This window comes from Dendronephthya gigantea, unplaced genomic scaffold (genome assembly GCF_004324835.1).
Source record: "Dendronephthya gigantea isolate DGI-Jeju-01 unplaced genomic scaffold, DenGig_1.0 000050F, whole genome shotgun sequence".
In the NCBI taxonomy this organism is placed as follows: domain Eukaryota; kingdom Metazoa; phylum Cnidaria; class Anthozoa; order Malacalcyonacea; family Nephtheidae; genus Dendronephthya; species Dendronephthya gigantea.
This window is the reverse complement of record NW_021163060.1, coordinates 48,177-73,195: the sequence shown is the minus strand read 5'-3', so window position 1 is coordinate 73,195 and position 25,019 is coordinate 48,177. Positions and strand designations below refer to the sequence as shown.

Genomic DNA, 25,019 nt, shown 5'->3' with positions numbered 1-25,019 from the left:
TTTTATACAACCGGTCCCTGGTGTATGAATTAGCTAATATTGTGATTGTGCTATACTGAAATAGCAAGAAATTCACACTTGAAAAGCTACTTTTGTATTCGTTTCAGTGATAATGGCGTTGACATTTATAACATTGTTGATAGCCGCATTATATTTCGATAAAATTCTTGTCGTTTGCTGTTTTACAACCACCAAATACAGTTCAAAACTTAGTTCACAACATAATCTAAAGAATAAAGATAAAACTAATGGACTTTAAGTAGTACGCGGAAAAGATTAAAATCGGTTTTGTATATAGTCACGTATAAATTAGTTTTCATGACGTATTGAAGCGCTTTGCTGAACAAAAACACTTAAGCTCATAAGTCGTCGGTTTCTGTTAATTAATCTGTTTCACGTGGTCACAGTTTGTGACGTGTCACGATTTTGCCACATATCGATTTTTTTCGGGCGTGCTCTTGAGTAAGCGTCTAAGCAAGTGAAAGCCTGCCTGAAACTCTAAAAGGTATGTTATGACTAAAATAGGTTATTTTATGATTGAACGTGCAGATTGTTTACAATAAGTATATTCAGTTATGCCAATGCAAACTGAAACCTATGACTATAATGTTTGTCTGTTATAAAAAGGCAAGCTGTATGAAATAATTTCCGGTAAATCCGCCACAAAATTTGCAGAAAGAAAAGTATGGTTAATCATCATAGATTGAAATATTCGATCTTGTCGCACCAGAGACAGTAGGGAGCTTTAGCAGTAGGGAGCTTTAGCAGTAGGGAGCTTTAGCAGTAGGGAGCTTTGGTAGTGACTACGAGTACGAGATTCGTCATTCTCGCGCGTTGTTTGTTTACGCCATCAGCCAAAACTCGTTGTCGTTAAAGTTTTGAGTACGAAATTCATCAAAAAACTCGTACTCAAAACTTTAACGACAACGAGTTTTGGCTGATGACGTAAGCAAACAACGCGCGAGAATGACGAATCTCGTACTCGTAGTCACTACCAAAGCTCCTACTACGAGTACGACTACGACACAAGATTCGTCATTCTCAAGTGTTGTTTGCTTACGCCATCACTACGAGTTTTGGCTGATGGCGTATGCAAACAACGCTCAAGCACGTTTATTAGCGAGTTTAAGATTCATCAAATCTACGACGCGGACGTGAAGTAATACCGTTCTAAATTCCACATTTTTCCATCATTACTGGTTTTCTCACATTAATTTTCGCTCCAATGCAAAAAATAAGGGTGTTTACACTGTGCCGATTGCAACGTTTCGCTTTGTTGCCAGCTCATCACTCTTTGATGTTGCCATAGAAACAAAGCCAGTTTCTTGCCAAATACTGTCTGAGTCATTCTCGTAAGCCACGACTTCGCTTGCTAAAAATATAAACGCAAGAATTGCAACACAAGACTAGTTAACTTTTAACTGTAGTTAAAGACAGAGTTGGTCAATCAGAGTCGTGTATTTCTGAGTTAACTAGGATTTAACTATGTAAAATGAAGTTAACGAGTCAGTTATACAACCGGTCCCTGGTGTATGAATTAGCTAATATTGTGATTGTGCTATACTGAAATAGCAAGAAATTCACACTTGAAAAGCTACTTTTGTATTCATTTCAGTTATATTGCCGTTGACATTTATAACATTGTTGATAGCCGCATTATATTTCGATAAAATTCTTGTCGTTTGCTGTTTTACAACCACCAAATACAGTTCAAAACTTAGTTCACAACATAATCTAAAGAATAAAGATAAAATCAATGGACTCCATGTAGTACGCGGAAAAGATTAAAATCGGTTTTGTATAGTCATGTATAAATTAGTTTTCATGACGTACTGAAGCGCTTTGCTGAACAAAAACACTTAGGCCCGTTTCATACGCCGTACTTCACATGTGCCGAATTAAATTCAGGAATTAGGCACGGCAAAAGTTCGACGTCTGAATCAACCAAATTAATTTAGTGCGGCAAAATAAATAAATTCGACACGTTTAGTCGCATGCGACTTTGGTGCGGCAGCTGATTTAGACGGCGTATCTCACATGTGCCGAACTTAAAGCATAAATTATAAATAATTAAAAATAATAATTTTTCCCATAATACACTTGTTTTTGCACTAAACATGGCGAGCAAAGCGTGCTCTTCGTGCTCTCTTGATACAAAGTATGCTTGTATCGAGTGTAAAAAGCCAATATGCAACCTTTGTGGAACTCCAGAGATAGACGAAAATACGAATGGTTGGATCATGGGAAAACAAGTGGCTTATTGCTATTCATGCGAACGGAAAACAAACCTTTCAAAACGAAAGTTGATTATTGATGGGGCTGTACCTCGTGATAAAACTGATAATTTGGAAACGCAGACTCTTGTCACAGATAATCGCACCAAAAGTGTGAAAGATTCATTTCTTACCAGGTATAAGATCGGTTCTATCATCTTTTTCAAGATTTTTTGCCAGGTTTTTATGCACTATAAAATTATATGAGTGTCGATCTTGTCATAAATTTTATAGTATATGACAACACCCAAGTATAGATTAATATTTATGAAATTTGTAACAACTAGATGTTAATTATGAACACATTCAGGTCACCTAACCCTTTAGCCCTTGATTTAGTGATCTTAATGATGATCTCGAATCATCAGCAAGTGAAGATGATCCCATCATACCACAGGAGGAGTGCAAAAAGAAGAAAAGAGGTAGAAAGGCTAAATGGAGCCAATCAATACTTGATGATCTGGTAGACATAATCATTTCAAGTGAGCAGTATAAAAAGAAATTGATTTTTACCAATCAAAAAAACCAAAGAAATGGTGATATTTATGAAAAAGTGCTTGCAGAGCTAAAGAAACGTGTTGAATCAAGGGGAGAAGAAGTGCCATTTAATAGTAACCAAGTTCGAACAAAATTCAAAAAATGTATTTCAGAATGTAAAAAGTGTAGCCCTAACAATCAAAACTGCTACTGGAATCGACAGATTTATTGAGCAAAAGGACTATGGAAAATGGTTTAATGACTTGTTTGCAATAGTCAAAACTCGTGATGCTTGTAGGCCAGAACTTGCATTGCAACCGTCTGGTTCAGAAGAAAGCTTAACAATCCTGGAAGAAGATGAACCTTCAACATCAAGTTCATCTGGGAAGAAGGAAAAGTTAGTAATTAATAAACGCAGTAGAAAAAGAAGTAAACAGGACATGGTTAATGAAACTTTGAATCTTATTAAGAGTGCAATTGAAAAAGATCCAACAAAGGAGGTGTTGTCCTTTTTAAAGGAAGAGTCTGAAAAAACTCGAGAATATGAGTTAAAAATGATGCAAATGCTCAATCAAAGCTCAGCTTCAGCTTCTCAACCACCTCAGCAGTACAACATACAATATCCTGATAGAAACTGCTCAGTTTGGCAATACAATGGCCAATCAACACCATCAGCTAATCAAGAAAATGAATGGACACAGGGTTTCTTTCATGCACCACCATTCAGTTGAATGCATATGTGTACAGTTTACTAGTATATGTGCTACAGGTAACTTGTTGTAGTTTGTGTTTGAAGGGTTAAGCATGCAAGTGTACATTTTAAACATGTCACTAGTAGCATGCAATATTGTTTGATATTAACTTTAGAATGAGATCAGTATACATCTAACAATAACATTTATTTGATAGCCAGTAGAGTATCAAAGTATTGTTCTTATAATTTTGGCCTTATAAACAATAAATAGGTAACTTTGTGACAATATATATTTTGAGATTATTTTTACATTATTGTTGTTCTGTTATATAAAACTTGATTGTAAATAAACGAAATGGTCAAGTCAATTCAAACAGTTTCATCAGTTTAAAACTTCTCTCCACAGTTTGTCTGCAAGAGCATTTCTTACTTTATTTGCTTGTGCGTTGGAATTTCTTTGGTTTTTTCTACACTTGCTCATGTGTAATTCATCTCTAATATCTTCACTTGATTTTCTGGCATTGGTAATTGGGTCAATGGTAAGGTCCAATGCAGAAGAAATTGCATCCCCCCTTGCAATACAAATATTATGCAACACCATGCATGATAGTGTATTTATGGTAACTTCTTCTGGAGTGCTTTCATTCTTTCTCATCAAGATTCTCCACCTTTCTTTAAGTTGTCCAAATGCTCCTTCTGTAACCATTCTAGCCCTGCTTAGTCTATAGTTAAAGTTTTTCATTTTGTCATTTAAAACAGCTTCTGTAAATGACTTTAATAACCATGGTTGTAAAGGAAATGCTGAATCAGCTACAATTAATGGAGGAATAGTTATATCTGCTTCCTTCTTCCCAATATCTGGAACAGCTCCACGATTCTGAATTTTATTTCACATATCCGTAGCCTGGAAGATAATAGAGTCATGGGAGTTCCCTGGAAAACCACAACTACCCCATATGAATCTATAATTTGAATCAACCATAGCCATAAGAACCACAGAATAAAAATTTTTTAAATTGTGGTACTCCTTACACGCCTCGGCTCCACCAGGTGGGCTTTTAATCGGTATGTGACATCCATCCAGCGCAGCCCAGCAGAATGGGAATTGCCACATAGTCCACATACTATCCATCATCTTCTGAAAGTCTGCCTTATCGGTAGGCATCATACTCGATATAAACTCTGTCCACAGGTTTTCCACAATAGATTTACATACTTCTGAAACTATCCCATGAATCGTCGACACACCCAAACCTGCCATCTCTGATATTGTGTAAAAATAATCGCCTCTTGCTAAGCGGTACAAGCAAATTCCAAGACGACATTCTGGGGATATTGGACATTCATTGACAGTATCCCGTTCAAGCTCATTGCGAATACGACTCAATATAAATATAAATGTACCTTTTGATACCCGAAATGTTCGCTTAAATCTTTCGTCAGAATAAGCATTCCATACCAATTGCCACCATCCGGTGTTTCTTCTCAGCCGTCGACAGGAACGCTGTATTTCTTTTTGTTGCAGAAAATTCTGCATCAAAGCTAAAAGACTTAGTAAAACTTGCAGACGCCTTTTTTTCATTGCCATAAAGAGCAAAGACATGTTTTTCAGCTTTTGCCTTCGCCGTCTGGCATTCAGTGTCAAAATTTTCATTAGATATCCAGCTTTTCCAGGACGCGCCATAGTGAAATTGAATTTCGCGTCTTCGCGGGCAAATCGCTTATATCCAGACCCCTTTCCGCGCAAACATTTCAAATAAATTAAGTTCGACCGAATTAATTACGCCGTATGAATCACTTGCCGTGCCCAATTCACATTGAGCCGCACTCAATTCAATTTAATTCGGCACATGTAAAGTACGGCGTATGAAACGGGCCTTAAGCTCATAAGTCGTCGGTTTCTGTTAATCTGTTTCACGTGGTCACAGTTTGTGACGTGTTTACGATTTTGCCACGTATTGATTTTTCTCAAGCGTGCTCTTGAGTAAGCGTCTAAGCAAGTGAAAGCCTGCCTGAAACTCTAAAAGGTATGTTATGACTAAAATAGGGTTTTTTTATGATTGAACGTGCAGATTGTTTACAATAAGTACATTCAGTTATGCCAATGCAAACTGAAACCTATGACTATAATGTTTGCTTGTTATAAAATGGCAAGCTGTATGAAATAATTTCCGGTAAATCCGCCACAAAATTTGCAGAAAGAAAAGTATGGTTAATGATCATAGATTGAAATATTCGGTCTTATCGCACCAGGGACAGTAGGGAGCTTTAGCAGTAGGGAGCTTTAGCAGTAGGGAGCTTTAGCAGTAGGGAGCTTTAGCAGTGACTTTGACGAGTTTTGGCTGATGGCGTATGCAAACTACGCTCGAGAATTACGTTTATTAGTAATAGAACCACAATTTAAGGATATATCCTTAAACCACAGAATACCTAACAGAAGTAGAACTCTATACTATTTTTTCGTAAGTGTGATTCGTCATGATTCGTCACTTAGCAAGTGCATTTTTTTGAGGTAGTCACCCCCCTGCCAATGTCTAAAATGAACCCATATTTAGTATAGTAATAGCATATTTAGTAAAAAAGTACAGGAGTTCTACTTCTGTTAGGTATTCTGTGCTGAAACTGTGCTAGAACGCGTGAGAATGACGAATCTCGTTACAAACGTTCACCGCTGTCTTGTATGTGTCGATGATACCGGTCTATTGTTACTTACAGCGTAGGTTTGCTATGGGGTGCACGTCGCTAATTTGGTCGTGTCTTGACTTTGTGTTTGTTTACTTAGTTAACTGAACTGCTTTGGCAATATTCTCCAGCGTACGATGTCTGAAAGCTCTGAAGTAATTCGTGGTTGTAAACGTGCATTGGATGATATACAGACTAGTATAAAACACCTTTGTGAAGACTACAGATGGCTACTGAGTGAGCGAGACACTCGTGAAAAGTTGGAAGAACTTCGCGATGATCTGAACACGTTTATACGCGAGAAACTGGAGTCACCCGGCTCTAACAATACTGTGAACCGAATTACGGTGGGCAAGCCGGAACATCCTCAAAATTGATCGGACAGTCTATTATCTTTGAACGTAATTATTTCGTAGTTTAATTTAATTTAGCATGATCCTATTTGATTCAACTTTTTTGATTTGCATGCATGTGAAGTGATTGAGTTAGTGATTAGGTGTTATGTTAACACACCTTGCGCAGGACTAGTGAATAATCGTGAGTATCATTGTGAAACAAGTGTATGAGAGTTAATATGTGTTAATATATATCTATAATAATTTTAGCTGTAATTTAATCTGAACCCAATCCATTTAGAATGCATTAAAATATTACGAAAAATCTCCATTGGATTGTGTGTGATTTCGCCCAATTGGAATTGGAAACATCAAACATGTCAAATACTGCATGTTGAACTAATCCTTAATATATTTTTATATATTAAGAGAAACTGAAAAGATATTTTTTTTAGTGTCGCGTAAAATGTGTTCATGCAAAACTCAGCCTTCAGGTACATCATCATGCAACATTATTTAAATTTTCAACGTTAAAAACGCTTCGGCGGTTTTGCAAACCCCAAAGAGAACTCTCGGGGTACGTCGACAAGAAAATGAAACTTGAATCAAAGCAACTTTTGTATTCATTTCAGTGATAATGGCGTTGACATTCATAAGATTGTTGATAGCTGCATTATATTTCGATAAAACTCTTGTGTCGTTTGCTGTTTTACAACCACCAAATACAGTTCAAAACTTAGTTCACAACATAATCTAAAGAATAAAGCTAAATCAATGGACTTTAAGTGGAGTGCTGAAAAGATTTTATGTTTTAGACGTTTTCCCGCCAAAATACTCGACATAAAAATAATCTCAAAGAAGACGAACGGAAATATCTTGATAAACAAATGGGAATGAAATCTCAACTAATTATTATAATAGTCACAAACACATACATTGAATATGTAAGTGTGAACTTTCATATTTGAAAACAATAAGGTTTTTATTTGTTTGCATCCATGTATTGCAAGTGTTGAGAATTATAGTTAATACATCAAAGAAGGTTTCCCTGCTGAAAAAAAGTGACACATCTTGATATTTTCAACTGATGTAAACACTCCGGTCTAGATAGAACTATATCACCGATATAAAAACCGTTGCCATAGTTTTAAACTTGCCTAATATAGGCAAGACATCCTCCTATGAACTTGGTCGATAGATAAGATGAGTATCTTGGTTTTAACTTGTACCTGCCGTTAACCTGTTGTGAAACTAAACGATGCAGAAACCATTTGCGGCTGAAAAGGATCAACTAAAATGGCAATGCATATGGGTGACACGAAATCGACAAATTGGATTTATTTGATTTGCACAGTGGTTCAAACCCTACTGGCCATCTTCGGTTTGTTCTCGTGGCATCGTAAAAACGAGAAAGAAGATGAAAGATTGGAGGAAGAACGAAAGGCGAAAGAACAACAGAAAACTAACCCGGAAAAAGTCGCCTCGGTTCTTTACCAAAAATACGACAATGTTGAAATGACTTTTTGCAACTTCAAAAGAAATATGAATCGATTGAAAGACAATGTTATTATCGATGGAATTACTGAATTTCATGTGTTACTGTACATGTGTAACCCGGTCAACAGAGCAGGATTTGATAAATCAAATCAAATGATATCGGAAATTGAAAAGATCTCGAAGTTATTCATCGATTTTCGCATCCATTTGTCGTCCATTCACGAGAAAACACGTCCGCGTGAAATTATCGAAGAATTTTCAGACAAAATCATGGACATCGCTCAAACCATCTTTCCTTTTGTATCGAACGCGAGAAAACAAGTTATACAAAAGGTTTTGAAGTACTTTTCTCAAGAACTTGGAGAAAACGACACTTCACTGGAATCAATTGCGATCTATAAGGATGTAATTCCTTACATCGATTTCTTCAAATACAAAAATGGTAAAATGGCTTGCGAGATTGAATGCAGGTATTCTTGTGTTAAAAATCTCGAAGCTTGTGTCGCGATGAAAGCGCTTGATATCGTGAAGAGGGAACACGATATTCTACAACGAATCAAGAAGGTTTGGCCAGGACAACTACCTGATGGAAATTTATTGCATGTGGTAAGAACAATCATGATTCACCTTTCACTGAATCCCGAACAACGAGAATACACTGTGTTTGTTGATCTTGTGAAAACTATCATGAATACAGAACTGACGATGAATGGTCATTCAAGTGGTACGCTTAACGTTTGGCAGAAAAAATGAAGTTGAATCACTTCTAGGTGATATTTGGTAAGAATCAGGTCCGCTTGGATCTGATAAGAATCAAGATTTCACAACACGGCTAAAATTATCGATTTTTTGTCACTGAGCAGCAACAGCAAAAAGTTATATTTTTGATCGGGAAGTACTTCTAGTTTTAAAAGCCTATTCGCTATAGAAAGAAACGCTTTAAAAGGCTTTGAACAATTTATTTTTCATATATATATAATATAACAATTATCATGCTTTCTAAATATGCTTTTGACAAGAAACTACTCATGCAAACTATACAAATATCACAATAAAATTCTCTAAAATCTACATAAAATATTCTTAAATACATTGGTTGTGTTTGCACCAACAACACCAGCTGAACAATATATATTAATATTATACTCACATCTGTTTGAAGACGTTTTCACCAAATAATTCTACAAAATCCCATTCACGCTATAAATAACCTACTTTAAAATTATTAACATAGTGATTTCGTATGTAAATAAGTTGAGAAATGATTTTTTGTCGACAAAATAATTTGCTGCGAATAGCACAACATTTAAACCTATTGTAAAAAGATATTGTAAACGCATCTATGCTACGTATATATATACTCTAAAGTATTGTATAATTTCTATTTAAAATTCACTTAAAAATCAATGTTTTTTATATCAAACATCAGAAAGTGTGTGCTTAAACCCATAATCATTATGACTCGCGAATCCTTTCCCCTGTATTTGCTTAATGCTTATAATGATGTCAAACGCGGAAAGTCTGATGTGACACGAAATTTGATTGGCTCCACAAAACTATCGAGCCAATCAAACTTCGTGTAACATCAGACTTTCCACGTTTGACGTCATTATGAAAAAGGTCTTACGATATCTTTCTTTCGGGACGCCTACTAAAAAAACAAAGGGGTGTACGCGTGTCATTAAAGATTTATGTTTAACCAAATACTATATAAATACGTTGAAGTCGGATTTCAATTACCGTATATTCTAAATCATTTTTAAAAGAACGACGTGATCTATATTGGGAATAATTACTCGCAATTCAACAATTTACAAATCGCATTACATGCATAAATATATATAAAAAATTTGAATCAAAACTTATCAGAATTATCTCTGGGTGAGAGTCCTGATTGGGTAAAGGGGGGGACCTTGAACCCCTGGTGGAGATTTGAACCCCCACCGCCCAACAAGAACGGTTCTCGCATGAACAAACTAACTTACATTCCGCAGTTTTCAACGTGATTTTTATGGGCCTCGTTATCATCAAGATGGATGCCGCAGTTATAACAAACAAACAGTTTGCCGTTGCTCACGTTGTGACCGGGGGGGAAACGACCAAAATTCGAATCACCGGTGTTGCCACTTTTTGGAATCGGCATGGGAAAGAGGCTATTCTCGTCGGCCGTGCTGGTAGGGGCCTGAGGCTGGAACACCTTATCGTCCGTGGCGAGAGGCGAAGGACTGGGCCAGACATCGAACGAAGACTTGGACGTGGGAGTCGCCAGAGGCGAGGGCGGAAATCGGAATATTTCATCTTGTCCCCCCGGCCAACCCTTCTGAAAACCGGGAGGTTGTTGAGGGGACCACAGCTCGGTTCCGGGGGAGGGAAGCAACGTGGGACTTGGCAGCGGGGAAGGGAAACGTTTCATCTGTTTGTTCTGCTTGGACCAATCAGGAGGCATTCTGAAATCGACATGACATAAAAGATGAGCTTTGGAAAAACTCGTTCCCTCTCTTGGATTATTTGATATATTTGTGAAGTTGTTACATCTTAAGCAAGGTTGTTTGACGACGCTGTCCCGGAGACATGTCGCATTGCTCGGAAGCTTTCGTCCAATTGGATAATGCTTTTCTATGCTTTCTAAAGAACGAAGCTATGCTATTGGTTGAAACAGGAATGTATTGTAAAGTTCAGCCAGTGAAAATCATTCTTGCCAGGAGCTGCGACACTACCCCTGTACCGGGTTATACTGGAATGTGTTTGCCTAAAAATGTCTACAACGGAAACACAATATGGCGAATGATACTTACACATAATCCTTGATTGCATCTTCAGTAAGAGACGAGCGAGATTTGCGTGAGAAACCTGGTTTACCATACTGCTTGTCGTAAAATGACACGTCAGGCTGGTCTGTCGCCATGCCAGCCAACGATGGCGCACTGCTTGATGATGTCATACGGTGCATGTTGTTGTTATAGTAACCGTTGTTGGTACGACTTTGTTGCTGTTGGTTTCTGCGCCAGCCGTCTTCACCAGCGGTCATTGGTCGTGGCATCCTGCTATCCTGGGCAAATATATAATTGGTTGCTATCACAATATGAACATAGTACTATACCATACCATACCATACCATACCATACCATTCTGTAGCGTACCATACCATACCATACCATACCATACCATACCATACCATACCATACCATACCATACCATACCATACCATACCATACCATACCATACCATACCATACCATACATACCATACCATACCATACCATACCATACCATACCATACCATACCATACCATACCATACCATACCATACCATACCATACCATACCATACCATACCATACCATACCATACCATACCATACCATACCATACCATACCACACCATACTATACCATACCATACCATACCATATCATACCATACCATACCATACCATACCATACCATACCATACCATACCAAAACCTACCATACCTGCCATTGGCGACCACCACTGAAAGGCTTCTTTTCATTTCTGCCTGAAAACTTTGGATCACCAGTGGGCGCGCTAGGGCTGACGGGATTCATTGGTGACGTGAGACTATGGTTGATGTACTGTGTTGCATTCGGCCCGTACAACTTGCAAGCCTCGCTGGCGCTGATTGGTCGACTGTTGCTGGAATCGCTAACGGAAAGTGGCCGGAAGGGAGACGACTGTTTATACTTGTTTTGTAGAAAGTATATATGCTCGCGATATTTGTAGACCTGCGACAGAAAAAAAAGATACATCGGTTGAGACAACGTCTACCAATATCTTTAAAGATGAAAAGTTGTTCATAAGACTTGCAGAAATGCTATTTAAACAAATAGTCATCAAAATGTTAATACAGCGTGTCCCGAGCTTGCAGTCAATGGCTTGTGATGGTTGTTCTAAAAAATCACCAAGTTTTGAACAACGCGAGAACAATCAAATAAGACTTTTCAGTTCAATAGCGAAATCACTTCACGTTTTTGCGGGTGAATCCGTCTTGAGGATGCTGTTATTCTTATGTGGAACTGAAGATGGGGATAACCCCATAAATGCATCCATTACCTGTTCTTGTAAAGAAGCAATTCTTGATTGAGCTGCTTCGTGTTCTCGTTTCATTTTATCCTTTTGTGATTGAAGCCTTTCCCTTTCCTTGCGTTCTGTGAAGAACTCATCGCGTACATTATCAATCTTAGAAAGAAGAAGATGAACTCTGTGTTAATAGTGTCAATAGCGAAATGATAATCCAGACGTCCATTTTTATTGTTGTTTTGGTGATAAATCCTGCTGTTTTACAAGCAAGTTTATCATGAAATAGCACGTTTTAAAGAAGGAAAAACAAATGTTTGTAGCTACGGTTACTACCTGGCGTTGAAGCAACATAAACTGCTCGATATTTGGAAAACCATTTTCCTGAATGAGAGTTTTGAGTCTTGCCAATTCTGTCAGCTTCTCATCCTGTTGTCGTTTGTGTTTCACCAGCTCGTCGTTTTCCGTCTGCGAAAGAATTTACTCATGAAATATCTCGGCTTTGCCCTTGTTAATTCAATACACAAGGAAAATTGAGAACAATCACGTTCTACAAATGACTTTTACACAACTTTTAAATACTTTGCCATATGATCATACCCCAATTCTAAACGGCTTTCATTCTTATCTTCGTGGTTTGGTTCAACTGCAGTAATATACAACCACAACGCATGTTTCAGTTCGCAAATAATAAACGGCCAACGTTGTTTGAATATTTCACTGCACGCCAGGAGTGAATACTCAAAATTTAAACAAAAGGATTCTCTGAACATTTTCTGATGTGCATCGAAATAGAAACAAGCGCGAATTTTGGACAATAGCTGCTTTTTAACGGGTACAGGAATGTTGAAAAAAGCGAGGTATAAAACCAAATTCTTTTCGACTATAATGGAAACATTATGCATAAAAGCCGCGCAGGGGCGCCGGAATATCGATAATAACGGGGGCAGATATTCATATATTCGTGTTCTGCATTATTAACTCTTTTTGAAATCGATTGTTTTTACGATCTGCGAACACGAATGTATGAATATCTGCCCCCGTTATTATCGATATTCCGGCGCCCCTGAAGCCGCGCATCATGAGATTCTGTGCCTGAATTACCTGTAACAAAGTCATGGCTTTTGTTAATTGCTCGAATCGTTCTTCTCTTGATTTACGGTCTGAAAGAACGTCCATTTTTTCCCGTCTTTCCCTTTCCACGACCTCCCTTGCCGTATTTAGTGCCGAGTCCACCTCGCGCTTTCTCGTCTGCTCGCTGACTTGATATTGACCAATCATATCCTCGTATTGCTTCAAGCTTTGCTTCAAACTGGCTATCTGCGCCCGCAGTTCTTCTTCGGTTTCATGGCCGTTTTGTTTTTCCAGCGGTAGCTGAGTGATATGCGAGATGTAAGAATTTTAAAACGCCCAAAACAGGTCAGCTATAAATCGGTTTGGGTAAATCGGTTTGTAAATAAAACGGGCAAACGGAAAAAATAGCTCGACCCAAAAACATGATTAACTCGATAATCAAAATAGACAAACTGGGCGAACCGGACAAACTAGAATGATACAAAAATGATATAAAGTCTCACTTGTTCATTATCAGCAGAAGAGCTGTCGTTCTTATCAGATCCAGACTCCTCGCTCGATCCATTTCCCAAGTGACTTTGCAAGGCTCCGTCTTGTTTGGGGATATACGGAACAGCTTTGACGTTTAGGGATAATTTTCCCATTGCGGGCAGGACTTCCTCGTTACTTCCCCCAATGTTCTCGATATCCCCTTGTTTTCTGTCTTTCTGCTTGTCACATCTCGCTGGCGAGGTCGACATCGTGTTTCATTTCAGCTCTTCGGTGTTTTTCATGCATTGACGATAACGCCGCAACTCTGCTAAACAGTTTTCTGTCCAACGGGACAACTAATCACGATCGTGGTCAGTATAAATAAAAACCTTTATGGCAAAGCGGAAAATAAAGTTAGTTTATTTTCGGTTTCCTCCTAAACACTGGATTCTTACTGGACCTCTAGGAAGAACAGTTTAGAACTGATAGAGCTATCCAGTATAAATAAAGTTAGTTTAGTTTAGCTTTCCTCCTGTAGTAACACTGGATCAATAAGAGATGATCCTTACTGGACCTTTAGGAAGAACAGTTTAGAACTGATAGAGCTATCAAGTAATCCAGTATAACTATAGTTTAGTTTAGGTTTCCTCCTGTAGTAACACTGGTCAATAAGAGACGATCCTTAGATCTTATGGTTGCTATCCAGTATAAATAAAGTTAGTTCCGTTTTAGGTTTCTTCTTTTAGTAACACAGGAAGAAATTATAATCTCTAATAATACTGGACAAAGTCCTTCGTGCATCCTGATCACGATTATTCATCTCAAAATTTAACGGGTCAAAATAGCAGACAGTTTGCCTCCCGCGGACAAAGTATGAGACGAGCTATCTATTGTTCCTCTTAGGATTACGCAAAAATTTCGTGTGGCTGAACCTGCTAAAATTCAAACCAGAAATTGATAGGTTATCACGTTAAATCAAGCGTTAAAAATAGAAAATCTTGATAAACTAACAGTCCCGCATATAATTGAACCCATCGTTTTTAATCTTCCAAAGGAATTCATTATTCCTATTAAGTATCGTAGTTTATTTACCGTTTTAATCTAATAATGTAACCATAATTCACCCACGATTAGCTGGAATGATAGGATGTAAAAATGCACCCGCGATAGGCGAAGTTTTTTCAAGGTACTGACGCGAATAACATCGAATAAATAAGCGTTTTTTGCATGCGAGACCGAGTGAAAAGTGTCGCAATATTTCAGCAGCAGGAAACCCGAGCGCCTTAATATACGTCAATTTCTCCCGGGTCAATCAAGAAATAATACAATATATATTTATTGCATGTCACTAACGACATGAAAGCTTTTGCTTTTCCTCAGCTAATCATTGCTATTCTACGTTTTTCACCGGTACGCTATGTTCCTAGAAAAGAAGCAATATACCACAGTTTTTCGACAGCTTCGGGTGCGAAATATTTCTAACCTAAATACGAAAATCTAATAAAAGTTTCGAAAAGACTGAGTCTAATTTCAGGACCGTATTGACGGATTTATTAACCAGATGTGTTTCGCATTGTTTGTCGAACTCGTATCATTGTTCCCATACGCGAAAACTGTTTCCGAGACCGCGAAATTTGTATTTTGAAGAGCCCCTAGTTTGAGACATCCCAAAATGTTGACAAATAGCAACTCTCGTTTGTATTATATATTCAAATTCTTAAATGCATCAAATTCTTTGACAAACAAGCCGTTTAGATGCCCATAATATGATGGGGCAGAAACCCTACCTACAGTCACGAATTTAGAAACATTTGCATTTCAAACGTCGATTTGTAACCGAGGTTATGTAACGAAGCTTTAACAACGGTCAAAAATGCATCTCAATGCTGCGTTCGCGTAAAAATACCGTGATTAAACTGTCCCACCTGTTGTAAATTTGTCGTGACTCTTTGGATGATTTCCTTCGCCGGATTTTGTTGCTAGATGAACTCGTCGCAGGAAAGTGCGAGTCTTTGACGTTTGCGGATCTTCTCCAAATGCCAAAGAGCTTGAAACGTCGACGTGTTTGTTTGAAAAAGGCCTGCAAGCCCCTTGCTTGTCTCAACGCTTCCCCGAGAGACGCTTTGTAGCCTTCAGACGGAAGATTATTGTTTGCAAGCGCGATTATGAGATCGGGTTACATCTAGTGTTTGGTTTTGCCTTTGCTCAATGTCTAAGGGTCAATCAAGTGTATGATTAGTTAGGCGCGAAACCATGGCGTGCAAAAGAAGGTCAGTTTACTGTGGTTTATCTGACCGCAGTTGGGTTGTGCTTCCTGCTTCGACTGTGAGTATGTGACAGTAAAGTACTAAAGTTACCATCCTTTTTTGAAATGAAAATTTTGGACGTTTTTAGTAGGAGGAACAGTTGTTAGAACAGAATAAAACCTACATTGCAATTCTAGGAAAACTTTTATCCAGTATAAATAACGTTAGTCTAGTTTAGTTTAGATTTCCTCCTGTAGTAACACTGGATCAAAAAGAGATGATCCTTACTGAAACTCTAGGAAGAACAGTTTAGAACTGATAGAGCTATCCAGTATAAATAAAGTTAGTTTAGTTTAGGTTTCCTCCTGTAGTAACACTGGATCAATAAGAGATGATCCTTACTGGATCTTTGGGAAGAACAGTTTAAAACTGATAGAACTATCCAGTATAAATAAAGTTAGCTTAGTTTAGGTTTCCTCCTGTAGTAACACTGGATCAATAAAAGATGATACTTACTGGACCTCTAGGAAGAACAGTTTAGAACTGATAGAGCTATCCAGTATAAAAAACCAGCGTTTTCCCCCAGGCAAGCGGGTCCTAATGCTCCTCTTAAGTGGGTCAGAGAAAGTGTCAAGGCTTTATCACCAGACTCCAACCTCTAGGAACTAGGAAGAACAGTTTAGAACTGATAGAACTATCCAGTGTAAATAAAGTTAGTTTAATTTAGGTTTCCTCCTGTAGTAACACTGGATCAACAAGACCTTAACGCATGTGGTAACTCACTGGTCTAAACGTTTCTAAATGGTCTCTATAGAAACACCCTTTGTTTGCGTGACAACGTGGAACTGTTCGAGGGAGAAAAGAACACGTATCTTGAATTATATCAAGTATTGCGCGTCACGCAAGCGGCAGCGGCTGACCAGGATTGACAATGACAAAATCGATAACATTGTTTACACTGTGGGCTCGCTTCGTTAAAAGTTCATGTATTATTCCAAGTCAGTTACAAGCTTTATGCCTTATTGTGCACTTTTAAAGCTTGTTTCTTGCACGGAAAATGTCGAATTTTTCCGTGTTTTTCTTGCTGTTGATTCTCCTGCATGCACTTGCTGTCGGAGACGGAACGCTTTCAAAATCGTCGAAGAAAAAGGGCAAGAAAAATGGTTCTAAAGAGGCAAGTATCTTCAAGTCGAGGACTTATGTTGGACCTTGCGTGTCCACCGTCCAACAAACTCTACAATGAAAACCAGCTGGTCGTGTTGAATATTTCAAATAAAACATATTTCTTCTATGCAGCTTTCCCTCAAGACGGTTTTCGAGCGAGGATTGGTTGCAGAAGAAGTAAAACCGAGGGATATCTTGAAGAATTACGAGGCGTATTGTACTCGAACTACAGCACAAAGAAATATTGAAAACACCTTGGCTTATGTTACCCCTGTAAGATTATATTAAGTTCGTATTAGTAACACTTTTGTTTATTGATAATATCAAAGTTATATAATCCAACTTTTGATATTTAATCAAGGTTGCAACGAAATAACTTTAAAAAACTTTAGGAAAAGTGTGAAACAACTTATATCTATAAATTCCCAGAGCCATCAACGTATGTTATTTTGCTCCAACAGTCTAAACGCAAAACTTAGGTTCCTAATTTTTTTTGTCTTTATGCTCCAATTTGCATAATTTTTAGTTCTAGCCAAGCAGCTAATCCATAACAGATCTGAAAATTGTCCCATTTTGCCAGAGTAGTTAAAACCCAGATATATGTTCATCTTTGAAAGTACAAAACTTGTAACAAGTTTGTAGACAAGTAGTTACAAGTTTGCTTCAAAGCTGTTGACAAGCTGTTTCTTAACTCTTGTTTCAAGTTCTTGTATGCCAACTCAATACAAAGTTTCTTTTACTCTGAATTCAGACGAGTAGTGTTTAGCCAGCTATTGGTTCCAGATTTAATATTGAGTCTCTTGTATGTTGGGATTGTAGCAGAGAAAGACAGTTCAAACCACTTACAGTGAACTGATAAGTGAACTGCTTTAAAACAAGTCAACCAAAGCTACAATTGCAGAATATGCTGTGAACCTGACTACAATTACATAATAAGACAATGAAGATCTCATGCAATTGTGTGAGGTTTTCTATACAATCAAACTTCAGATTGAAATTATTTTGAACCATTTTGGATTGGCATTCATTGCACTTTTCCTTTTCCCCTGCGAGGCTTGATTACTGTCATGGGATTCAATGTTTCTTCCTTTACAGTGGAACAACAAAGGCTATGACATTGCGAAAATGTTTGCTGGGAAATTTTCATATGTCTCACCAGTTTGGCTACAAATAAAACGAAGGCATGTAGATAATTGTTATATTGTTTACTTTTACTATAAAGTTTCATACAATTTTAATCAAACATTGCATATAACGAGGCTAAACCATCTTCTTTGAATCTTTCCTTGCAGACGATCTGGAAACTTTGTTATTGAGGGAACGCATGATATTGACGGAGGTGATTTGTAATATTAGGCATCTTTATTTTATGTGAACTTTTGTTCAGTTGGTTTACATGTTGACAAACATTGTGTGTCATTTCAGATTGGGTTAGTTCTGTTCAATCATCTGGGAATAACACAAGAATAGGTAAGTTGAAGGGATAGTTGAAATGAGATGTCAGGATGTAAGAGATTGGTTTGACTTGGTTTATGAAGTAATATAGATTAATTATTAGAGGGGATAATCATAGTTAGAAGTGGAATGGTAGATTGGTTTGAATAGAAGTGGAGAAAGAATAGGTGGAACATAGGAAGGGCATGAAAGGAAGAAAGGGAAAATTTGAAGGATATGACCGAAGGAAGGAGAGGATGAAATGGAAGATGTGGAAAATGAAAGAATTGATTAACTAATTGAGTGGAGGATTAGGTGAAATGACTACTAAAATATTCATCTCTCATTGCTAGTACCCAGGCTGCTGTTTGATAAATGGAGTCAGTCTGATTTTCACGCAATCTTCAGTAACGAGAATGCAATGAATGACTTAGTCGCTTCTGTTGTTAACTTTATAAAGGTAACCAGCTAGTGCACATTCAATGCAACAATTTTCTACCATCATATGTTGTCCTAACTCACCCGATAACGTCTCCCCTTTCATGCAGGCCCATAACTTTGATGGTATTGTCCTTGAAGTTTGGATGCAGTTTCGTGGTGATTCACGGCAGTAAGCTTGTCAACAGTTGTTACAATTGATTTGATAACTCAAAACAGACAGCACTACAAATGAAAAACTGATCCATTCCAGAATTTCCTAAAAATTTGGGGTTATTTTTCTAGTGAGTTATATCTTCTTGTAAGCAAGCTAGCCAACGCTCTACATTCAGAAGATCTCCGGATAATTCTAGTTGTTCCACCCTTGGCCATGAATGATATGGCGTGAGTAAAATTTGAATTTGTTCACTTTTCCCTGTTCAACTAACTGATCCAAATACTAAACTGGACATATTACTCATGTGATAGAATTTGTGTGTTGGGTTTTCAGCAAAAATCGTGGAGTATTTTCAAGGGAAGATTTTCAACTCCTTTATCCGGTAGTGGATGGATTTAGTTTGATGACTTATGATTACTCCTCACATGGAGGGTGAGTTTCCTTGCAGTTTAGAACTGATAGAACTATCCAGTGTATATAAAGTCAGTTTAGTTTATGTTTCCTTCTTTAGACACTTGATCAATAAGAGAACTGATAGAGTTATCCAGTATAAATAAAGTTAGTTTAGTTTAGGTTTCCTCCTGTAGTAACACTGGATCAATAAGAGATGATCCTTACTGGACCTCTAGGAAGAACAGTTTAGAACTGATAGAGCTATCCAGTATAAATAAAGTTAGTTTAGGTTTCCTCCTGTAGTAACACTGAATCAATAAGAGATGATTCTTACTGGACCTCTAGGAAGAACAGTTCAGAACTGATAGAGCTATCCAGTATAAATAAAGTTAGTTTAGTTTAGGTTTCCTCCTGTAGTAACACTGGATCAATAAGAGATGATCCTTACTGGACCTCTAAGAAGAACAGTTTAGAAAGGATAGAGCTATCCAGTCTAAAAACCCAGCGTGTTTTCCCCCCAGGCAAGCGGGTCCTAATGCTCCTCTTAAGTGGGTCAGAGAAAGTGTCAAGGCTTTATCACCGGACTCCAACGAACAGAGAAAGAAAGTTTTCGTTGGACTTAATTTTTACGGAATGGATTATTCCCCCAGCGGAGGATCAGGTAACGGACATTACTGATACACTTTGAAAACGATGGTCAAAAGAATACATTTCAAAACTCGCGAGGGTAACCACTGGAAAATTTTAACAAATTCATAGCAGAGATTTCCACCACAGCTCTTCCTGCAACTAGTATTAGCGAGGTTTAGATTTGACTTCCAGTCTTCCACTACCACTACCGAGACCTTAAATGGGAAATAAACCAATCAGATGCGACCAGTCTACCTGATTAACCAATCACATGCTGAATAGGTCAGCAAAAGGTAGCGGTAGTAGTAGTGGAAGTCAAATCTGAACCTCGCTATTGATGGTCTTAATTCGTCTTAAAGGTATCTAATTTTTATATTTTATTATTCGTTATCCTTTAGCTGTCGTTGGAACGAGGTATATATATAATTCGTGTTGCGCCTTTTTTTGCATTTGACTTTGTTTTTTCGATCGGGTGAATTTCGTTTCCCAGGCTCAGTCTCATTTTTTCCTCCCAACCAGGTACATAGAGCTGTTGACGAAACACAAATCTGACGGCAAGTTTACTTGGGAAAAAGAAATTGGGGAACACGCATTTTATTACAAGTATGTAGACAACGAAGGCCTTTTGGTAAATCAATAACAGATGGCCTTAACGTTAGTTTAGTTTAATTAGTTTAGGTTTCTTCCTGTAGTAACATTTGATCAATAAGAGATGATCCTTACTGGACCTCTAGGAAGAACAGTTTAGAACTGATAGAGCTATCCAGTATAAATAAAGTTAGTTTAGTTTAGGTTTCCTCCTGTAGTAACACTGGATCAATAAGAGATGATCCTAACTGGACCTCTAGGAAGAACAGTTTAGAACTGATAAAGTTATCCAGTATAAATAAAGTTAGTTTAGTTTAGGTTTCCTCCTGTAGTAACACTGGATCAACAAGAGATGATCCTAACTGGACCTCTAGGAATACAATACTGTAAAATTCAACATCCTTAATCGTTTTTTCAGAGCGGGTGGTATCACTAGAGTCGTGTTTTATCCAACACTAAAGGTAGGTACAGTCTAAAAACTATTGAACACTGGGATGGTTGGTCACCTTGACGACCTCGTCATCTCTTTCTCATTCCTCGAAGGCCGAGCAACTATGATTAGACTTACATGAATTTTTGCTTTCATTCTTCAAGTCAATCAGCGAAAGACTGAATGTGGCGAATGAACTAGGAGTTGGCATCGCGATCTGGGAGATTGGGCAGGGATTGGACTACTTCTATGATTTATTATAATTGATTATAATTTATGTCTGAATGGGCTATGTTTAGACGGTTTTTAGCATTAGGATAATTTCAAATTTTAGAACATTTTTTACATGCATTTGCGTTCGAATTTCGAAAACACACGAATAGAACCACTCGAGTTCTCATAACTTCGCCAGTCCGTTTGTCCGCGAATCCTATCTTCGTATGCTTTTTCCTCACTCTCTCGGGATTAAAAGAGTTATATTCGCACGAAAATTTCCATTTATTTTAGACGAAAATGCAACTTTGAGGGTTCAACATCTGCCCCATTTCGCTTGAAGTAACATTTTAGTAAATTATTCTGGCTACCTGCAAAAATAGATGTAAATTTTCGTTCGAGTATTCTACTTTTCAATCACAAAATTCCACGAAAAAAACTGCTTTGGCAAGAGAACGAATTTTTTCTTATCGGGTATTTTTATTGTTGAAACTTGAGTCAACTTGGGATTGGCTCTATTTAGGAATTAGGAAACAAACTAGTAAAATTACAAAGGGATGTGTTATTTAAAAAATAAATATTATAAATTAAGATTTCCTTAATATATTAAATGGTGCTATCTTTGTGGTTTTTTTTCCTAAGTTGTTAAAACTATCAGTTCCGAATTTTCTGTTACTATATTAGTGTATCCTGATATAGCCGTCCCCAGAGCCTTGTGGGGCGCGCGACTGCTAAAGTAGTAACAAAAAAGACCCTGGAGACGAAAGAGCAATAGGGTGGCTTGTGGCTGGTAACAATTTCATGATCAGGAAATCCTAAATACAGCTAAATACACAAATTAAAACCTTGGTTAGATGGGATTAGAGCTTAGAGTTACGATTAGATTTATGGCTGATTAGGATTAATCGTAATGACGTAATCCTAATAATCACGCGGCGTAATTTTGTATATACCCGCAGTTTTCTGTCCACCTGCCGAAGCCCCCCTAATACACTCTGCCCGCACATCCAGAAAGTCATTCTTTCAAAGTGTATAAGATCAAAAAATAATGGCAAATGGCGAACAAATAGTGCCTGAATTTCATTCAAAATGGATCGCCACAGATCAGATCGATGGAGTACTTGAGTATTTAAAAGCAGTAAGTAATCCTCCGCGATTGTGCCTGGCGTGTTTTGATATTGAAACCCCTCTTTATGACAGTGTTTTTGTTATGAATTTGCATGATTCTGTGGCATTTAAATCTTTAAGACTTATCTTTAAGACTTATCTTTAAGACTTATCTTTAAGACTTATCCAAACCATAAAGACGCATCTAGTTTAGTGACTTCTATAGTAGTTTTAAAGTGTATTTTTCTATATGCTTCCAATCTAGTGTTAGTTTTTGCTGCCTGTAGATAATGAGTTTTTAATACTGTAGTTAAATGTTTTCCCATGGTCAAATAGTCAATAAAGTGCAAGCTGTAAACCTGTAATCTTCATCTCATCTTACATCAAACTCTTTCAGATTGACTGGAGTCAAAGATGGCTCATTGCATTGATGATCATCCACGTCTTGATATTTCTCACCATAGTTTTAAACCAAAACAGAACCAATGTGTTGGTGGTCATATTTGCAATACTCTGTAAGACATTTCCACTTTTTTGGTCATTTCATATGATTTCATGATCACGACCCTTGAGGGGTGAAATATATCATCTTCCTGTTTTGTTTTAACAGTGGTGTCTGTATTTTTCTCGGAAAAACTAAACTCTTTGGCTGCAGCGAATTGGAAGTAAGTGATAAGATGTAGAGATGGCACAAGGGGTGTTTGTGTGTGGAGCCCCTTTTCTTCCGGCTCTGAAAGAGCTGGACTCCCTATTTACTTTAGAAAATCGATAATTTATTATGCACAGTATATAAGCAACCCTTGACTACATCTATTTAATCAATTCTAGAAATAAAGGTCATTACTCAATAGGTGCTTAATTATGAGTTATGACTTATCATCTCTGAGTCACCTTAATAAAGTTAATATGTCGTGAACATCTATGATGTCATACAATTACTTCATACATTTTTTCATACATATACAGAGCCAAACGTGACAATCCATTTGTTTTATTGCAGATTATTTGCAAGTGAACAGTATTTCGACTCATCTGGGTTATTTATATCTGTTGTTTTTTCAACGCCAATTTTATTCAACAGCCTAATTATTATTGTAAGTTAAAACATTAATGTGTAACTGATAAAGCCAGTGATCTGTGTTGAATTGAATAAACCTGAATTGTGCATTGCTAATGTACAGAAATCAAATTATGAACACCCTTTTGTACAGTACATGACAATATTGGTACTAAAGCTTCTGTACTCTGATTGGCTAGATTGGTCACTGGTCTATATAAAGTCCAGTAACTTTGTGACTGATAATTGAATGTCCAACCTCATTCACTGACGAATGTAATTGCCAGCAATGATAATTGTGTTGTATTCCCAGGGGTAATATCAGTCATATATTTTCAGGTAATATGGTTGTGGGATTCATCCAAAATGGTATCCGTCGTTACAAAACATCGACGTAAGCGCTACCAGCGTGCTCAACAAGCTGCAGAAAAAGATGAGAAAGCCAAGTCAGTTGATGAGCAAAAGAAAGATAAGTAATATTATTACACCATATGAACTTAGTTTGTGAACAGGGTGGAAATTAACTCCATAGAGGGTCTTAAAAATTGTTTTCCGATGCTGGATAGTCAAGTCCTTTGATCAATTGATTGTTTTAAACAACTTATAAATGTAGAATGACGGTATATATATGCATACATTGTGTTACATATTTATCAAAAAGACCACATTACACTTGCAATTTTTGCTTTAATTATATGTGCAATTTTCTCCTTTTGACTGATGCAATTGAGTGAAAACCTCGTGGATATTTACTTAGGGAAACCTATACATGAATTACATCAGAATTAACATTCACTATACACAAACTATTCACTCATTTGCATCTCTCAAGAGAAGCAAATGCTGGAAAAATGCTTCCACTGATAAAAAAGGTTAAGAACTGAATCTAAGACTGGAAACTCAGCCCTATTGGAACTAAATTTACAAATATGAACTACCATTATATGATTTCAAATTGTTATATATCTATTTAATCCTGGATTTTTAACAACTTTGAGAAAAGGGAAACTTTAATCTTTAACTCTGGTAAGCTAATTCAGAAATTGTTTAAAACTTGGAAATGAAACATAATTGTATATAAATGTTGGTGAAAACTGGGGTAGTGTTATTCATAACTGATTCAACTAGTGCTTATGTAAAACAAAACAAATTCAAAACTAAGCAATTCATTGAAAACTAAGAAAGTTTCAGGGACCGCGGAGCGTTTTTCGTATTGCTGGGGCTTGGAACCGTGCGCCTGCTAGGAGAGTTCGGGAAAAAAATCGGTCTCTGAAATCGCCTCAAATGCCTCTCAATTTAAGGATTATTGGGAAATAATAGATGGTATGTAAAGTTTCCAGCATGTTTGGCGCTCATATACAAACATTAAACAATATAACCATGCTTTGGTTATGATGTCAAATATTTTGAAATGGATAACCACGCTGTTTTAATGGTCAAATGCTTGTCCTGTGTAAAGTTTCCAGCATGTCTGGCGCTCATAACGAACATTAAACAATATAACCATGCTTTGGTTATGATGTCAAATATTTTGATATGGATAACCACGCTGTTTTAATGGTCAAATGCTTGTCCTATGTAAAGTTTCCAGCATGTTTGGCGCTCATATACAAACATTGAACAATATA

At 37.3% G+C, this 25,019-nt stretch overlaps 3 protein-coding genes and 2 pseudogenes across 3 annotated transcripts; 3 read left to right on the top strand and 2 right to left on the bottom strand.

Annotated features, from left to right (window-relative positions):
• The first annotated feature begins 2,153 nt into the window (after positions 1 to 2,153).
• LOC114528542 lies at positions 2,154 to 3,349 on the top strand (annotated as a pseudogene).
• Positions 3,350 to 3,826: 477 nt separating this feature from the next.
• On the bottom strand, positions 3,827 to 5,128 carry LOC114528505 (annotated as a pseudogene).
• Positions 5,129 to 9,596: 4,468 nt separating this feature from the next.
• On the bottom strand, positions 9,597 to 15,702 carry LOC114528585. Its single transcript, XM_028550251.1, has 8 exons — positions 15,460 to 15,702; positions 13,567 to 13,923; positions 13,094 to 13,363; positions 12,326 to 12,457; positions 12,026 to 12,151; positions 11,428 to 11,697; positions 10,754 to 11,007; positions 9,597 to 10,405 (listed from the first exon to the last, which is right to left on the bottom strand). Exons 2-8 carry the CDS (start codon positions 13,801 to 13,803, stop codon positions 9,940 to 9,942), a joined length of 1,755 nt encoding a protein of 584 aa, XP_028406052.1. The 5' UTR covers positions 13,804 to 13,923; positions 15,460 to 15,702; the 3' UTR covers positions 9,597 to 9,939.
• Positions 15,703 to 16,772: 1,070 nt separating this feature from the next.
• On the top strand, positions 16,773 to 21,825 carry LOC114528472 (chitinase domain-containing protein 1-like). Its single transcript, XM_028550114.1, has 14 exons — positions 16,773 to 16,954; positions 17,077 to 17,217; positions 18,040 to 18,125; positions 18,237 to 18,283; positions 18,370 to 18,414; positions 18,732 to 18,838; positions 18,927 to 18,988; positions 19,102 to 19,200; positions 19,307 to 19,405; positions 19,888 to 20,027; positions 20,395 to 20,410; positions 20,516 to 20,599; positions 21,003 to 21,045; positions 21,179 to 21,825. The coding sequence occupies exons 1-14, from the start codon at positions 16,838 to 16,840 to the stop codon at positions 21,275 to 21,277; spliced, it is 1,185 nt and encodes a 394-aa protein (XP_028405915.1). The 5' UTR covers positions 16,773 to 16,837; the 3' UTR covers positions 21,278 to 21,825.
• A 408-nt stretch (positions 21,826 to 22,233) lies between these two features.
• On the top strand, positions 22,234 to 24,740 carry LOC114528504 (transmembrane protein 18-like). Its single transcript, XM_028550161.1, has 5 exons — positions 22,234 to 22,365; positions 22,732 to 22,849; positions 22,945 to 22,999; positions 23,335 to 23,428; positions 23,731 to 24,740. Exons 1-5 carry the CDS (start codon positions 22,276 to 22,278, stop codon positions 23,866 to 23,868), a joined length of 495 nt encoding a protein of 164 aa, XP_028405962.1. The 5' UTR covers positions 22,234 to 22,275; the 3' UTR covers positions 23,869 to 24,740.
• Positions 24,741 to 25,019: the final 279 nt, after the last annotated feature.

Bases quoted from the DNA above. Each gene is read 5' to 3' on its own strand.
- LOC114528585 (XM_028550251.1), bottom strand. From the start codon at position 13,803: ATGTCGACCTCGCCAGCGAGATGTGACAAGCAGAAAGACAGAAAACAA. The intron at 12,458-13,093 runs GTAATTCAGGCA...ATTCTTTCGCAG, and splicing joins AAGCCATGACTTTGTTACAG to ACGGAAAACGACGAGCTGGT. The intron at 11,008-11,427 runs GTATGGTAGGTT...ATATTTGCCCAG, and splicing joins GTGGTGGTCGCCAATGGCAG to GATAGCAGGATGCCACGACC.
- LOC114528472 (XM_028550114.1), top strand. From the start codon at position 16,838: ATGTCGAATTTTTCCGTGTTTTTCTTGCTGTTGATTCTCCTGCATGCA. The intron at 18,415-18,731 runs GTAAGTTGAAGG...TCTCATTGCTAG, and splicing joins TGGGAATAACACAAGAATAG to TACCCAGGCTGCTGTTTGAT. The intron at 19,406-19,887 runs GTGAGTTTCCTT...TTTTCCCCCCAG, and splicing joins GATTACTCCTCACATGGAGG to GCAAGCGGGTCCTAATGCTC.
- LOC114528504 (XM_028550161.1), top strand. From the start codon at position 22,276: ATGGCAAATGGCGAACAAATAGTGCCTGAATTTCATTCAAAATGGATC. The intron at 22,850-22,944 runs GTAAGACATTTC...TTGTTTTAACAG, and splicing joins GGTCATATTTGCAATACTCT to TGGTGTCTGTATTTTTCTCG. The intron at 23,000-23,334 runs GTAAGTGATAAG...GTTTTATTGCAG, and splicing joins TTGGCTGCAGCGAATTGGAA to ATTATTTGCAAGTGAACAGT.